Raw genomic sequence first — 18,466 nt, forward strand, 5'->3', positions numbered from 1 at the left:
CTTAATAAATTTTAACAAAACATGTTTGAATCCACAATAAGATTGTACATCTAAAAAGAACAATAACAAATTGTACATGATGACCAAGTGTGTTTCATTCCAGAGCTGCAAGAATGCTTCAACATTTACAAATCAATAGACATAACTCATTACATAAATTTGATTAAGGAATAATAATCACATGATAATATCAATAGTGCAGAAAAACACTGTGGCAAAATATAGCACCTATTCATGTTAAAAATGCCAAAGAAATAAGGGTATAAAGAACTTCTCTAAATATCATGAGGGCTGTATATAACAAACTCAAATCCAACATATAGCAAATGTTAAATGACAGACAATATTTTTCCCTACATTCAGGAAAAAGACAAGGATGTCCATTGTCACTAATTCTACTTAACAAAGTATTTGATATTGTAGACAAGGCAATTAGGCAAGAGAAAGAAATTAATGTGATATAAATAGAAAGAAAGAAATCCAATTATCACTGTTTGAAAATGATATGATTCTGTATTTGGAAGACCCAAAAAAATTCACCTGAACAAAAATAAATCCATTGAAAAACAAATCAGAAAAAAATTCCATTCACAATAACCTAGAAACAAACAAAGAAACCCAAATCCCAATATCCTAGGAATGAATCTAACTAAAGAGGAGGAAAATCTGTATGATTAAAATTACAGAACATTGAGGAAAGAAAACAAAGAAGACCATAGAAGAAGGGAAGACTTCCCATATTCTTAAATAGTCAGAATTTACATTATCAAAATGACCATATTACCACAGCAATCTATAGATTCAGTGAAATTCCAACAAGATAACAATGCCATTCTTCATGGAACTGGTAGAAAAGGTCCTAAAATTCAGTAAGGAAAAAAAAAAAAGACCTAGAATAGCTTAAGAAATATGGATCAATAAGAACAATGCTAGAGACATCAGAATGCCTAAGATCAAATTTTGCTATAGTGCTCTGGCAACAGAAACTACATTGTTCTGTCATGTAGACGAATGGAAAACAAATCATCAAGAGAAACCCACGTGGATAAAGTGATCTGATCCTTGACAAAGGAGCCAAACATACATTAGAGAAAAGACAGCTTTATTTTAAGAAGTGGTGCTGAGAAAATTAGATATCCATGTGTAAATGAATGAAAGTAGATTCCTCTCCTTCATCCAGTCCATAGGTGAACTCAAAGTGTGTGAAAGACCTAGAAATTAGACCAGAAACACTGCAATAGCTGAAACAAAACAGAAGGGCAACAATCTAACTGAGAGGTTTAGGCATTGACTTCTACAATAAGACTCCTAAAATGCAATAAAGAAAATAAAAATATTAATAAATGTGATGGCATCAAATTACAAAATTTCTGTACAACAAAGGAAATAAGAATGTGAAGAGAAAACCTACAGAATGGGAGAGAAAAATCTTTGCCAGGTACTCTTTCTGAAGAAGATTAGTATCAAAAATATGTATAAACCTTAAAAAATTTAACACCAAAAAACACAAATAACCCAACTAATAAGTGTACAAATAAACTAAACACACACTTCTCAAAAGAAAAAATACAAATGTTGAAGAAGTATATGAAAAAATATACAGCGTTTTTAACAATTAGGGAAATTCAAATTGAAATGCACTGAGATTTCATTTCACTCCAAGTAGAATTTTCAGTCATCAGGAACACAAACAATAATAAATGGGGATATGATGTGGAGGGAAAAAATACTTTCACATACTTAGGGCTAGGATTGTAAATAATCACTATGAAAATTACTATGGAGATTCTCCAAAAGGGTAAAACTGGAACAAAAAAATGACCAAGCTATCCAACTCCTTGGTATTTATCAAAAAGAATCAGTCACATACTCTAGCAAGACATGCATGCCCATTTACAGCAGTACAGTTCACAACAGCCAAGTTATGAAACCCACATAGGTATCCTTCAAGGGATGGATGGGTAAAGATAATGTGGTATGTACACACAATGAAGTTTTACTCAGTCTAAAAGAATGAAATGTCATCTCTAAGGAAACAGATGGAACTGAGGAACATAATGCTAAGTGAGATAAGTCAGACTCAGAAAGTCAAGGGTCCCATGTTTTCTCTCCTATCTGGCAGCTAGACAGAAAAGAAAAGGTAAAGGGACCTCATCAAAATGCGAAAGAAGACTAGAACAGTAGAGAAAGGGAATGAGGAAGGGAGAAAAGGAATGAAAAAAGAAGTATGGGGGAAAGAAACTGACAAATTTGTACTATGTGCATGTATGAAGATAGAACAATAAATCCCAATCTTATAATAATTATAATGGATCAATAAAAACCATTTTAAAATGTACAGTACAGGAATAATGACCCAAAGATGGTGAAGTACGAAGTACGAAGTTCCAGGTGTCAGTCCTTCCAGAGAAACAACTAACTGTCTGAAGCACCTCTTTTGGAACTGTGGGATCTAGTTGAAAATGATAGTATCCAGGGAAATATTTGATAAAGAAAAGTTCTGAAAAATCTAGGTGTCTCACATACCAGCTACTCTTCCCCATAGAGCAGCACCCACTGCAGGAAACAGTGAGGACAGATTCTACAGTCCTGTTGTATCTTGTTGGTGCTAGAATGGGAAACAGGGCTCGTTCCTACAAAATCCCCTGTGTATGCCTTGGTCACTTGATCTTGATCACAGAGAAGCCATTACACAGGCTTGCATTGGGTACTTTCCCTTTCTCCCATACAATGAGTATAATCATCATTTCTATTTGCATTTTTTAGCTCCAATTTTATATTTGGTAACTTGTTTATGAATATTTCCTTTTCACCTCAGGTGTCAATTTTGCCTTTCTTCTGGTAGATTATTAATGTCTATAGAACAGTGTTCATGTATTCTAGATATTTAAGGATTCAATTTTAATTCTTCAATGATAATTCATGTAAATCTTTAAAGACAAGATATGCTTCAAGTGTTTGTCAGGATGTCTTTCCTGACCATGTGTCTAGCCCTAGTAACCATAGAATGAATCAATGAAGCACAAAATATAGAAGCAATCAGATCACAGAGTTTTGGTTCACATTCTACCTCTTCCATTTTGATCAGGAAGCAGTCGATGAGGTCCCGAGGATTGTTCATATCCAGGGATTCTTGGTGTTCTTTTATTTTCTCCAAAAAGTACTGTTTCAATTCAGCCGTATTCTTAAAAAATGTTTTATGACTCCCTGGGAAGTAATCAATGAGAACAGGAAAATTGTTGCAGACCTACAAAATAAAAATATATTTAGCTAGAAACAGATAAGAAAAACGTGTATATTATTCCTAGTCCATCATACAAACTATAGCTTTAAAACAAAGTTTAAAAATTTTGATGGAGAACTCTTCATATTTAAAAATTCCCATGCTTATGAAAAGATTAGAGGGCGAGAACTATGATTATAGGATCAGTAATGGGAACCCTTTCCTATATTCTATATCATGTTTAGAGATAAAAATACGAGTATATAATTTTTTCCTTTATTCAAACCCCTTTTTCCCTACAATCTGTAAATATGTATTAGCATGATTTACCATGATTGATGCTTTGAAGATGAGAACAGAGTAAAAGAGACTTTGGGTAACCAGAAAAGGACTAAAATGCTTGATAATAGAGAATTATGCTCACTGGGTACAGGGCAGAGAACAGGGTGAGGGAAGAGGGGAGGGAAGTGGGAGGTGATGGGGTCTGAATTAGAATGTATTATATTCCATGCTTTTCTAATTCTGTCAAAATGAATCTTATTGTTATGCATTCTAAAAAGAACTAATAACAATTTTATTAAATTAAAAATAAAGAGCACAATGCTGTTCTATGCTTTTCCTTATATGAAGCAGCCTCATAAATAATGTAACTACCATATATTAGGGGAGGTTTGGAAAATACTATGAAATGCAATTGGACATTCTATGGAAGAAGTAACTGTACAAGAGTAGTTAGGAGTCAATTTACTTTAAACTAAGCTTAGGGTAAAACTGTTTGTTCAGGGTCCTACACACTGAAATGCAATCATTTTATCAGCCTAGCCCTACTACCTTGTCAGGTCAGATGCCATCTGAAGCATTGTTATGGTTAAGATGAAAGTTGTGTCCCAAGAGCTCATGTGTGAAAAAACACAAGAGGGTTTAGAAGTGAAAGGGTTGAGTTACGAGAGCCTTAACCAAATCAGAGCAGTAGACCACAGATAGTGATTATTTTTGGGTTAACTCTGGGCAGGTGTGGCTAGAGGAGGGGGTTCCCTGGGGTGTGTCTTTGGTGTATGTGTTTTGTTCATGGTGAGTGGGGTCTGTGTGCTTCCTAGTCATACGTCCTGAGTTGCTTTTCCCACCACGCCCTTCTGCTATTAAGTCGTGCTCACCTCAGGACCCAAAGAATGGGTCCAGCCATCTATGGACTGAGCTCTAAAATTGTGAGTTCCAAGAAACTGTTCTTCCTCTAAATTGTTCTCAGGCCTTTTGGTCACAGCTGTCCAAACAGTGACTAAAACAAACATCAATAATCTCTGCCCAGTTCAGTTTCCTTGCAGCATCTGTATTCCCTTTTCCCTCCTTAATACTAGAAACGAAGGTAATGTGAGTGTGTGTGTGTGTCTGTGTGTGTGTGTGTGTGTGTGTGTGCCTGTAGGGCTTATCTTTTATTGGTTCCTTTTAGTTATACATGACAATAGAATTTATTTTGACATTGTTATGAAAGCACAAATAAAATTTATCCTAATTCAGTCCCCAGTACCTTTCCTCCTCCACTCTTCCTCCCACCACTGATCCCTTCCCTCTACTCTTCTGATCTTTCTGCTATTATCCTTTTTTAGATTAGTGACTTCTGTATGTACATGATGGTGAGAGTCACTGTAGCATATTTGTATGTGTTCACGGGGATGTTAGGACAGATTCAATCCACTATTTCTATCCGTTCACTCCTCCTCCCTTCCTTTCATTCCCCTACATCTATTCCACTGATCTTGTTTCTATTCTTTCTCTTTCTTCTGACCCACCTTAGTTTGGATTAGTTTTTGCATATCAGAGAAAACATTTGATCTTTGGTTTTGTGAAACTGATTTATTTTACCTAGTATGATAAGCCTTCAGATCCATTCATTTACTGGCAAATGCCCCTACTGTCATTCTTCCTTATGACTGGATATATAACACATTTTCTTTGTCCCCTCATCTATTCAAGGTCACCTAGGTTACTCCATAGTTTGGTTACTGTGAATCGAACTTCTATAAATATTGATCTTGTTGCATCACTGTAGAATGCTAATTTCAAATCCTTTTTATATATACCAAAGAGGGATAACTGGTTAAAGTGTGGTATCATTCCAAGTTTTCTGATACTTGATACTACAAGTATCTCCATACTGCTTTCCACAGTGAATGTAACAATTTGCAGTCCCACCAACATCATATGAGTGCACCCTTTTCCCCATATCCTTCCCAACATCTCTTGTGACTTGTATTCCTGGATATTGGCATTCTATCTGGAGTGAGATTAAATCATACTGTAGTTTTGATTTGCATTTCTCTAATTGCTAGAGATGTTGAACTTTTTAATATATTTGTTGAACATTCATATTCCTTCTTTGCATAAGTGTCCTTTTAGTTCCTTTTACCATTTATTGATTGAATTATTTGATGTTTTGTTTTTTGACTTCCTTGTATATCCTGGAGATTAACAATCTGTCTGAGGTACATGTGGCAAAGATTTTCTTCCATTCTGTAACACTTTCTTCATGTTCTTGATGGTTTCCTTTGCTGTGAAGATTTTAGTTTGATACCATCCCATTTATTGTTTCTTGATTTTACTTCTTGCACTTCTGGAGTTTTATTGAGAAAGTCAGTTCATAAGCCAACATGATACAGAAAGGCCTCCATTTTCTTCTGGTAAGTACAGGGCTCTGGTTTAATGCCTGATCTTTGATCCACATTCAGTTTGGTTTTGTTCACGTGAGAGATAGGGGTTCAATTTCCTTTTACTACACATACATTTCCAGTTTCCACTAACTGTTTGTTAAGAAGGCTATCTTTTCTCCAATATATACTGTTGGAAACCTAGTTAAGTTTCAGATAACTCTATTTCTGCCAAGTAAAGTGAAATTTCTAAGTGGTGATTGGAGTGCAACCTTGTCAGTGATGAGTTTCCAACAGGGTCCTGAATGTCCACTGAGTGCCATGACCTTGCGCAAATGCAAACACCAAAGTACTTTATAAAGATTAGTCTCTGGGGGTTGCAGGGAAAAGCATTGGCCAGAGACCCAAAGTGTTTACATGTCATCTCTAATGAGGGCATTCGTTTTCCTGTGCATAAAGTAAACAACTCGGTCACATTTTCCTGATACTCACTTCATGATGCCCAATTCTGGTCTAGACTTTGGTGTCTAGACTCACTTCACTGCTTGGACATATTGGTCGGAATAAAGATCATATGTGTTTTTTTAGGAAGAAGGGATAGGATTCTGTCTCACCTGAATCCATGGGGAGCTCAGAATCTTCAGGTTTTGAATTGATTTCCGTATAAAGTTGAGAAAATGTTGGTCTTTATAATCAAAACGATTATGGAAGATAATGGAGCAGATCACATTGCAGGGAGCACAGCCCAAGATCAAGGTGGGATCGCAGGGTGAGGCTAAAGAAATGGAAACATTAAAAGTTAACATTAAAATATACATAAAAATGTGTTTCTCTTTGAGATAGCAGGGAAAAGTAATTGTAGAACCTCTAAGCAATATCTATTGAGAAGTTTCCTTGAAATGAAAAATATTCAGCATGCTAAAAGTCATTATCCCTTTTATGTTAATGTCAAAGTGACTTTCACCTTCTACACAGTGTAAAAGTGGTTTTCATAGAGCTCCATTCAAATCCACTGCATTTTAAAGCCATTCTAACACACAGTATTCCTTAGTTTTTTGAAAACATTTTAGAAGTTCACTTTAAAGGCCCCTGTTAATACAATTTCAGTGCAGAATTATATTTGTCATCAAAACTGTAGATAATTAGGAATATAAAAAGAAAATTAAAATTAGGCGATCAATAAATTTCATTTGGAAACAAGTATCCTTCAAAACTATAGCCTTAAAGTTTACTTGATAAAAATAATTAACCATGGAAGTGAAACACCTCTACAATTAAAATTTCAAAAAACTGATGAACGAAGTTGAAGAAGAAACACACACACACACAAAGATGGAAACACCTCCCATGCTCATCAACTGGAGCATTTGAATCCTACTCTCCAAATCAATTTGCAGGCTCCATTGAATTCCCATGATAACAACAAAGACATTTATCATAGAACTAGAAAACTAAATCCTAAAATTCACATGGAAGTACAGAAGGCAAGACAATTGTGAGCAGAGAAACAAAGCTGGAGGCAGGACAATGCCTGAGTTCAAGCCATACTACAGAGCCAGCGTAAGCAAAATATCATGGAACTGGTGGAAAAACAGGCAAATAAAACAAAGAAAGAGAGAGAAGATTCCGGGGGTTGGGACAGGGAAGACATGCATCTACACTTGACTGATTCGTATAAAAGTTACCAAAAGTTATGGTGGAGAAATGAGTCCCTTTTCAATAAATGGAGCATGAAGATGATTGAAACTTGACCCATGTCTCTCACCTCATACAAAAATTCAACTCACAATGGCTCAGAGACATTACTATAAGACTTGAAACCCTAAAAGAACTAGAAAAAAACACAGGGGAAACACCTGGAGATGGATACAAGTGTTGATATTTTTGTATTGGACCCTAAAAGAAAAGTAGGCAAGTATATTACATCAAACTGAAAAGCTCTTGCACAATAGTCAATAGAGTGAAGAGACACCCTAAAGATAGGGAAATAATATTTGTCAATTATTCATCTCATGTAAGAGTAAAATCAACAATATATATGAAATGAAAAACATAACAACAGACCCCAAGTAATATGATAATAAATGGGCAAATGATCTTAATAGGCACTTCTCAAAAGAAGAAATGAAATGACCAATAAACACCTTTTTAAAATGCTTAATATCATTAGACATCAGGGAAAGGCATATCAAAGCTACCATGAGATATCATTTTGCCCCACTTAGAATGACTATATGATAGTTAAAACACAGAAACCAAAATTAGATACCTTAATTACAACCACTACATACAATAAATAACATTATTGGAAAGGCGTGCAGAAAAAGGGTACCTTATAAGGGTTGGTGGGAATGTTCATTAGGAAATTCATACAGAAAACAGTATATCATTTGGTCAAACATAAACAGATCTTCCATATGATCCAGGTGTCCTGCTTCTGGTACACAGATGAAAGATATGAAATCAAGATACCGTATACATTCCTGCATGTTTAAGATAATTATGACACTATGTGGTTATCAACAGATGAGTGGATAAAGACAATATGTTATAAATACACAATATATTTGTATTCACTCATAAAGAAGAATGAAATCTTGTCATTTACTGCAAAGAAGACAAAACTGGAGGGACTGATGGTAAGTAAGGGGTCAGAATCCAAAAGTGAAGTATTGCATGGTCTCTCTCTGGTGTGGAAGGTAAAATGAATGTGAACCTGAGAGTAGAATAGAGGAAGAATGTGTGGTGGTGGTGAGGAAACTAGAGAGATGAAGAGGATGGATTTTAATAGTATTTGCTGCACACATGTTTGGGAATACCATAGAGATCCTCATTAAGATGAACTGATTAAATGTCAATAAAAAATACAATAAAATAATTTTAAAATGAATAAAAAATGATGCAAAGGAATTATAATGCATTGGATCAGAAAAGGCATTCAAATCATCTACTCTTCCACCAGGCTCCCTAAGTGTTCCAGTATCCTGAGTGTTCACAACAAAGGTTTATTTTAAGTAGGGAGTTGAAGGGTAATTAGAGAAGCCTGTAAAATTCTTTATGTATATCATTCAGTGGTAAGGTCTGATTGTTAGTCTTTCTTTTCTTCTTAAATTGGAAGAGAAATGTAAAAATAGAGCAATCTGGTTTCAACCTGAAAATCAGACATTGAATAACACTTCATGAGTCAGTAGAGAAGACATTGAGAAGTAAGTGATTACCGTAAGCATGATTAGTGACACTTTCCAGGAGATATTCAAATCAACGGAAAACCATGGATGAAAATAATTACTAGGCCCTGGTCTTGGAAGAAATCATGAGAGATGTGAGACAGCAAAAGGGACTCTACAACCACAGTCCAATTAGGAGCAAGCACACCTCACTTGCTCCAGATCCACTGTGTCCAATGGACAATGGTGAAATGTGGAATGGGAAGCTCACAAATGTGCCCTGAGAATACCCTGCTCTTTGTCTCTTTAAGGGAATGGATCACTAAGCCTTCTCTCTTCAAGATGCAATGATTTGAAAACAGAAATAACACTGGTCAGAGGAGGATTACATGACCTTTACACCCACCATGCAGCCCACTCATGCCTGTGCACAGGCAGCACAGATCCACAGACTCTGACTTTCTACTTCAAATCATCCCTCCTCCACATGAGGTCTGACAGCTCCCATAATTAACATCTGGCTGTTGCTGAAACGTGTCTGCTAGACACAGAAGAGAGCAGTCTGTTAAGGACAGTGATACGATGAGTCACTCACACTTGGTTTTCCTCAACTCCTCCACAAGGCAGCGGGCTTCTTCTTGAATGCGGTCCTCAATGCTCCTCTTCCCCATCCCAAAATTGCGCAGAGTCATGAGTGAGAAGCGCCTCATCTCTCTCCATCTGCTTCCATTAGTTAAAATGACTCCTAAATGAGGGAGAGCAGAATCTAGGAAAGATATCCCAGGCGAGGTAGAGGAAGTTGACAAGTGGCAGCCACAGAGATGGTCAAGCTCAACCTGGCTTTCTCTTTTCCTTTCTCCTCATCACCATGACCATTGCTCTCCCATTTCACATGCACACACACTTACCAAATCCTTTACTAACTCTATCAGGCACTGGGAAACTGCCTCTTCCAGAAAATACTTCTCCATGATCAATCAGGGCTTCCTTCACAGCTTCATATCCATGCAACACCACAGTGGGCTTCATACCCAAATACAGAGTGAACACAGGGCCATAGATTTTTGACAACTGGAAATGGGAAAGAAAGTGAAAATATTTCATAAACAAGATCAGAATTCAATCTACATGTTTGACTGATTCAGACTGTCATTCAGATTATTCTCATTATATTTATTATATTTTATTGTGCCACAAGAATCTGTACATATTTCTGAATATTTTCTACAAATGTGATGGCAATGATAGCTGTCAGTTATGGTTGGTCTCACAGCAATGCATTTAGGGGATTTATTTGTCCTGTTTTACATGCTAAGGGAATGAAGTCAGAAAGTTACAAACTCATTTGCAGTGTACCATGACTAATAAACAGAGGACCCAAATTTGAATCTTTGTTTTGTCAACTTCAGAAGTTTGAACAATTTATTGGTCCCCAGTGCTTATCCACCTTTGCACCAATACCCAGCTGAATTCTTCTGGTTCATTAGCAGGGGTAGTGTCATAGATGTTTTGGTTAAGTAAGTCTATGACAAGCACTGGAAGTATGTATTTTTAATGGTGACCTCAGATTATCTTAACACTCATAGGTTGAGAACACAGATATCACTAACACAGCAAGAGATTGATTACCATGGAGGCAGCACCAGGCCATGCAGCATAGCATGGAAGAACAATTTCCCTCACTTTGCAGCAAGTCACAGAGTATAGGCTGCAGCTTTGTGCAAAACCCACAAGGATTGTGTTATCAGCCAGTGGACCCTATATTACTCTCTTATGCTGCTTCTTAGCCAATAGGTTTTTCATTTTTGTTTTTGTTTTCTTAATGCTTTTATTGAAGTATGATTGAAAAATAAAAAGCTTATATATTTAGAGTGTAAAATGTGATAATTTGATTTATGTAGACAGTGCAAATTGATTACCACAGCCAAGCAAATTAATATATACATTTTCTCAGTGTTAACATTTTCATGTGTGTGTGTGAAAACAGGTTAGGGAATTTCAGTATGAGACGCATTATTATTTACTGCAGTCACAATGTTGTGCCTTAGGTCCCCAGTGCTTATTCACCTTGTAACTAAATCTCTTTATAACCTTGGAATAAAAATTCACCTTCCTCCCACTTCCCAACTCCCAAAAACCACCATTCTTCTCTTTATTGCTATGAGTTTGAGGATTTTTTATTTGTTTTTAACAGTCACTATTAATGGTCTTTCTGTGTGGCCATTTCCTTCATTATAAAGTCCTCATTCATTATAAAGATATAGATTGGAAACATAAGTCCTAGCATTATGTTGTGCAGAAGGACAATGACAGATAATGTACTGCTCATTTCAAAACAGCTAGAAGAAAGAATATGGAATATTTTCATCATTAGTAAATGATAAGCGTTTGAAAAGATAGATATTTTTACTTTGATTTGAACATTACACAAAATACACAGGTATCAAACATGAAATGGTGCTACATAAATATGTATGACTCCTGGAAGTCAATTAAAAGGGAAATGTACACAAAGCATGGCTAGAAAAAGGTTAGGAAACATCTTCCCCACGTTTTCCTTCAGTACTTCTATGGTTTCAGGGCTTCCCTTTGTCTTGAATCTATTTGGAATTGATTTTTGTGTGTAGTGTTACAAATGAATCTAATTTCATTTGGTTTTTGCATGTTGATGTACAATTTCCCAAATGCTATTCAGTGAAGAGTCTTACCTTCCCCCACTGTGTATTCCTGGCCCTTTGGTGAATAAATAGTCAATGTATGTGAGTAGGTGTATTTCCTGGACTCTCCATGGGATCCATGGGTGTATGTATCTGTTTATGCCTGCATGGTCATGTTTCATTTACTACAGCTTTGTACAGTGTTTGAAGCCTCAGATTTCTTGCATAAGGTACTGTTTGTTGTTCAAAATCTTCTGAGGTTCTATGCAAATTTTAAGACTTGGAAAATTTCTTTGATAGATACCCTTGTATTTTTCATAGAATAATTCTTCCCATCTGTGAACATGGATTATTTTCCCATGTAATTCTGTCTGCTACAAATTCTTTCATTGATTTTTTTTATATTTCAGCATGCAGATTTTTCACCTCCTTGTTGAAATTTATTTCTAAATATTTCATTCTTTCTCATGTTGTTGTAAAAGAAATACTTTCCTGATTATCTATTTATTACTAAAAATGCTGCTGAATTTTGTATGTCATTTGTGTATCCTGTTTATTTATTTATTTATTTATTTATTTTTGTGGTACTGGGGATCGAACCCAGGGCCTCGTGCTTGCAAGGCAAGCACTCTACCAACTGAGCTATCTCCCCAGCCCTTCCTGTTTATTTAGAATTCATTTATTAGTTCTAATTGTTTTCAGATTAAGTTTAAAGTTTTCCATAACAGATAATATTTTGCTTCTTTCTTTTTGGTTTCTATGGCTTTTATTTTTTATTTTTTATTTTTTGTTGTTGTTGTTTAATTGTTCTGTCCAGACTTGAGTTCTATGCTGAGTAAGGGTAGCACAGTGGGCATTCCTGACTTTTCACAAATTTTTGAGAAAAACTTTCAGTGTGATGTTAAATATTGGGTAGTCACCCATAGCCGTTAGTGTTCTGTGAAAAATTCCTTCTGTGTCATGTGTTTTTGAATGTTCATCATGAAAGACTTTGAAATATGTCAAATGCTTTTCCTGAATCTATCAAAATGCTCCTGTGGTTCTTGTCCTTCATTTCATTAACATAATGTGTCACATTTATTGATTTATGCATGTGAATCACCCTTGGATATCTGGGATGAATCCTGTGTGATTCTGGTGGATGATCGCTGTAATGTGCTGGAGCACAGAAAGATGCAGGTAAAATGGAATTATTCTCCTTAGTACTGGAGAAGTTATTTTTGATCTTTTACATAATAGTGTTGCTGTGATGAACTCCTGAGATTACTGGAGGTTTTTCATTTCTAGTTATGTCTCCTATTGTTCTTGTGAAAAAGGTGATGAAGACTGGAATATCATACTTCACCATCTTACCACAGTATATCTCATATGTATTTCTTTGCCTGAAGTATATTTCTCTTCTTCAGAGAAATTTAATTTTGATGGCTACAAGGTATGCAGCAGATCACTTTGTTAATGAAATAGTGACACTGTAAGTATAATTAATCCTTGGGCAGAAAGTAACAGTAAATGACCAAAACTAAACCCCAACTACTAACTTCCAATTTAGAACTCTGCACCATTCCCATTACAGGAATTTAGAATTTGTCATCACTCCCCAGTGAATGCCACCTACACTGGAAAAATGGAAAATGAGAGCTACTACAACAATGGGGCTCCTAGCCACAGTGTCTGACTGCTGACTAAGTTACGAATGCAAAAATACTTGGCTTAACAAAGTCCAAACTTCAAATCTAGACTCACAAAGCAATAAAATAAATAAATATGAATGAAACCCATCTCTATTAACAATTCAGACCACCATGGTAGGAAAAGCCTTGTTAGTTCCATTTAATATTTTTCCTGTTTTCCCCCTCATGTTCACCCCATTTATATACATTCTTTGCTTTATTTTTAAAAATTAAAGGACTCACAGACTTAACACAAAAATGCAAATAACCCATTCAACAAATGAGCCAAAGAACTGAACAGGTACTTCACAGAAGAAATAAGAATGGTCAAAAAATATATGAAGAAATGTTGAACATCTCTATATGCTTATTAAAACTACACTGATATTTCATCTCACTCAAGTCAGAATGGCAATTAGTAAGAATACAAGTAACAGTAATATTGGCAAGGATGTGGGGAAAAAGTTTTACTTATACATTGTTGGTGGTACTGAAAATTGGTGCAACAACTCTAGAAAGCAGATCCCCTTACAAAGCATGGAAAGGAACCACCATTTAACCCAGTTATCCCACTCCTCAATTCATACCCAAACGCTTAAAAATCAGCATACTACAGTGACACAACCACATCATTGTTTATAGTAGCTCAATTCATAAGATCCAAGCTGTGGAACCAACATAGGTATCCTCAAGAGATGACTGAATAAAGAATATGCAGTATATACACAATGATTTGAATATTAGTCAGTCAGAAGGAAGAATGAAACTATGGTATTTTCCAGTAAACGGATGAAATGGGAAACATCATGGTAAGTGAAGTAAGAAAATAGCAAAAAACCAAAGGTCGAATGTTCTTTCTGATATATGGATGCTAACTCATAACAAAGAATAGTAGTAGAGAGAGGAGAATAGAAGTTCATTGTATTAGACAAAGGGGAATGAAGGGAAGGGAGAGGGACGGGAATAGAAAAGGCAGTACGAAGAATCAGAAATAACTTTCCTTAGCTCATAAATGAATACACAACCAGGGTAACTCCACATCAAGTACAACCACAAGAATGGGATCCTAATTGGGTTGAATGTACTCTATGTATATATAATGAGTCAAATAATACTCTACCGTCATGTATATTTAAAAACAACAAATAAAGATTTAAAAAAATTTTTTTTCAAATATCATTTTATTGTATTTTATTTTATTTTTTTTACTTCTTTCCATTGTGCAAGATTTGTGTGTGTGCCCTTCAACAGATGAATTGGTTTTTAAAAAATGTGGTGTATATACACAATGGACTATGACTCAGCCTTAAAGAAAAATGAAATTGTGGCATTTGCCCCTAAATGGATGGAACTGGAGAATATCATGCTAAGTGAAATAAGCCAATCCCCAAAAAACAAAGGTGGAAAGTTTTATCTGATACACAGGAGGTAATTCACAATAGGGGAGTGGGTTGGCTAGGGAAGAATAGGATTAGGTAGAGGGGAGTTAAGGGAAGGTAAGGGGTATGGGATATTAAGGATAGTAGATGAATTGCATATTCATAACCTCTGTGCATATATGACTACATGACCCCTGTGATCTTACATTATGTACAGCCAAAAGAATGAGAAATTACACCCCATTTATGGGGGATGTGTCTAAATGCATTCTGCTGTCATGTATGTCTAATTCACTTTTGAATATCATTTCATTGTATTTTATTGTTTTTCCCTTGCTCCATTGTGCAAGATTAGTGTGTGTGTGTGTTCTCACAGCATGAATATATATTTTGTTTTCACCTGTACTGTTTCTTCTGCGCCTGTTGTTATTTAGCCTTCATTTCACATAGGAGGGGTGTATTCACACATGGTTTGGATTGTTTTGATCTTACATTTGCTTGATGGCTGTACCTTGGATTTTGTCCCTCTTACTGCCCCTTCTTCACTCTCTTCTCCCTGTAAGAGTCAAATTTTCCTCTTCCTTCTTCCTCTTCTTAATTTGTAAAGTACTTAGTGTAAATTTTTTATTCCTCTTTCATTATAATTAACATTTGTGATCTATCTCCTGCCTCTCCTCTCCTCGCTTTTTTACAACATTTCAAACATTGTCTTGCATTTTTACCCTATTTTCTCTCCACACAAAAAACTATAATTTCCCTAAATGTAGAATTATATAGTCTATGCAATTTCTTACTGATTCATGCTGTTATCATTATTAACACAGCTGGCAATGTAGTAGATCTCTGCTGTCTAATGAATGATCTTGTTCACAGTTTTTTGTTTGTGTGTTTGTTTTGTTTTTTTGTTTTTTTTTAATATTTTTTAATTTTACAGACTGCATTTTGATTCACTGTACACAAATGGTGTAGAACTTTTCATTTCTATCATTATACATGATGTAGACACATTTTTTTTTTATTGTTGATCTAAGCCTTCCTCTATAGGTGGCAATGAGTGTTCCAGATGTCAAAATAAATACTGGACATTGTCTTAAGGCTGTAATGTGTGGATAACAATAGTGCTGCTCCTGGCCCACGACTTCCTCTCACGGGGGTTGGAAAGTAAGAGGGTCACTTCAGGTTCACAGATTAGACATCCCACTCCCAAGCAACACCCCCAATTCAGTCCAGTAACAAGGAAACCCGCCCACACAGGTTCTAGCACCACCTCATCCTCAACATTACTTCAACACATAGATTTGAGGAGACAAAACCCTGAGACCAACAACCAGGCCCCAAGGAGGATCCACCAAAGGGGGACCTCAGGTCACACTCCTCGACCTCCTCAAATATCAAAAACAGAGAAAAGTCTCAAAACAAAAGGACATTGCTATAAAAAAGAAAGGGGAATCCAGCTCAATGAACTTGCAAGTTCAAGACCTCTGAGAACTTTAGGGAACAGACAAACAATTCTTCCCCCAAATTCACAATTCTCCTAAAAAAGATTCCAAAAGAGGAAAGTACATGAAATTCCAGGGAGAGATGATAAAAAACTGATTATTCAAAGGGTCAATAATCCAAAGGAAGACCTAAAAATGAATTGAGAGAAAACTCAAGGGTTGAAAGATGATTTTAATAAAAAAAAAAATAGAGATATTTAAAAGAAACTAGTCAGAACTCCTGGAAATGAAAGACACAATGAAACAAATAAAAATTCATGCAGAGCATCACAAACAGATTAGATCATGCAGAAAATTGAAAATCACAGCAAATGACGATGAAACAATTAAGGGCAAGTGTACTCCAGATTTTTGACATTTTCATATTGCCGTCAAAATCTTAAATTTAAATGCTTTTTAAATTCCAGATGCATTGTTTCATTATACTACCTCCAACAATGGAAAACTATAAAAAGAAATGGAAACATCAAAATCCCCTGAGTATTTGCTGTGCAACAATCTCTTATAATAAATTACCTTGTGCAATTTAATTAAATTTAATTTAAAATGAAGAATTAATGTATTTACCATTTAATTTAAAATGAAGAATTAATTTATTTACCATTTACAAGCCACTGGAGAAACATCAACATACTCACACTAGTTAAGGATTTGCTGATGTTTTTTGGATCTATCTGCAGGATATTCCCAATAATTGGCAGAGGCATGGGTCCTGGTGGGAGTTTCCCTCTCCCAGATCTCTGTCTCCTTAGTGAGAGGAGAAGCAGACAGGAGAGACTGATCACCAGGACCACAACTAGATCCATTGAAGCCTTCTCCTTTTCCTGAGACAACTGTGAGCTTGCAACCAGTGTAAACCTTTATAGTGCTCTGTTAATCAGAATGTGTCCTGTTGACATAAAGTGCTGAGCCAATCTGCTACATAAGTTCTGACCCCTTCTGAGTGTACATTGATCACCAGATAAGAATGAAAACAAACTTTTTTACTCTTGCTTTCCTTCCTGACACTCTATCCATGATAATCTACTTCAAACACTCTGGGATAGATCCCAGGAATAGGTATTTTAAAACAAACAAGAAAACACAGAAGCACCCAACCTCTAGAGGTACCAAAGTGCAGGTAGGATTAAGAAAAAATGAGGCATTTGATACAAAATATTGCTCAACAAGTTAGATTCTCACACTGGTGACTGGTTGGAAATTCATGAAGAGGAAGAAATAAGTGTACCTCTGACTTTTATATAAAATATTGAACTTCTAATATTTCATCAAACAAAAAGACCATTTATCTTTGAAAATCAAGTCTTTTAAATATTTTAAGGTGCTGAAATTACATCTGAAGTGCTTAAGCATACACTATGTAGAACAACTTAAGCATTTTGAAATATGAAACACATATCATCATATAACTAAGAAAATATACATAGCATTTACTTTTTAGCACCCCAAATCCCCAAATCCTGGAAACCACAGGGGAGAGATTATTATTATTTTTAATTTGGCAAATGGAGAAACTGAGATTCTGTGAGCCCGGACTTCACTCACACAGCTCACAGGGGTCAGAACTGGAGTTTGAAGGAGATCTCCTGCCCATAATGGTGTGCTGTGGCTTACATCATAGCAGCCTCCAAAGCCACATTAGAAAAGTAAAGCAAACACCACACTGGCTCTGTTCATAGACCAACAAGCTTCCCCTCAAGTCACTACCCATCATTTCAATCTCAGGATAGCTGGGTCATAGATTCTACAAGCAAAGAGGCATATAAGTGATCCCCACCCATCAGTACAGAGGTGAAACTTATTCCACAGAACTGAGTTAGAGTTGATTTCAAAGAATTGAATGGGTGGGGCTTGAGAAACCATGGTTCTGCCAATCTCTCACCTCTTCCAGATGGGACTCTTTCTGTTGCTGTTTAGTATGTCCTTGTCAGGTATAATGGAATGAAAAATATTGGACCATAAGCAATAATGTAGAGACAGAAAAACAGACATGTGGTTTAGAGGTGGATAGGAGGCAGAGAGTACACCAAATAGACTCTCAGCACAGAAGAAACTATGCAAATTGGAATATGAGACTTTATTTGGTACTGATGAATTGTATGTCATTGGATTTGGGTACACTAGTAGATCGCTACTGGTAATGCTGTGCAAATATGTGTCCTATAAAAAGACTATTGTACTTGTTTTAATTTGGCAAGCATTGTTAATTACAATGTATTTAGTAAGGAT

General features: G+C 35.8%; 1 protein-coding gene across 2 annotated transcripts in view; it reads right to left on the reverse strand.

Annotated features, from left to right (window-relative positions):
- Window positions 1-17,071, reverse strand: part of LOC306660051 (cytochrome P450 2C18-like) — a 132,983-nt gene extending 115,912 nt beyond the window's left edge. For both annotated transcript variants that reach the window (XM_079138130.1, XM_079138131.1), the window contains exons 1-5: window positions 16,876-17,071; window positions 9,941-10,103; window positions 9,628-9,777; window positions 6,480-6,640; window positions 3,071-3,247 (exon numbers count right to left, since the gene is read on the reverse strand). In XM_079138130.1, coding sequence (XP_078994256.1) covers window positions 3,071-3,247; window positions 6,480-6,640; window positions 9,628-9,777; window positions 9,941-10,103; window positions 16,876-17,043 — 819 coding nt within the window. In that variant the 5' untranslated portion in view covers window positions 17,044-17,071. The remainder of the gene's footprint in view (window positions 1-3,070; window positions 3,248-6,479; window positions 6,641-9,627; window positions 9,778-9,940; window positions 10,104-16,875) is intronic.
- Window positions 17,072-18,466: the final 1,395 nt, after the last annotated feature.

Source organism: Sciurus vulgaris (assembly GCF_902686455.1).
Source record: "Sciurus vulgaris genome assembly, chromosome: 4".
Lineage (NCBI taxonomy): Eukaryota > Metazoa > Chordata > Mammalia > Rodentia > Sciuridae > Sciurus > Sciurus vulgaris.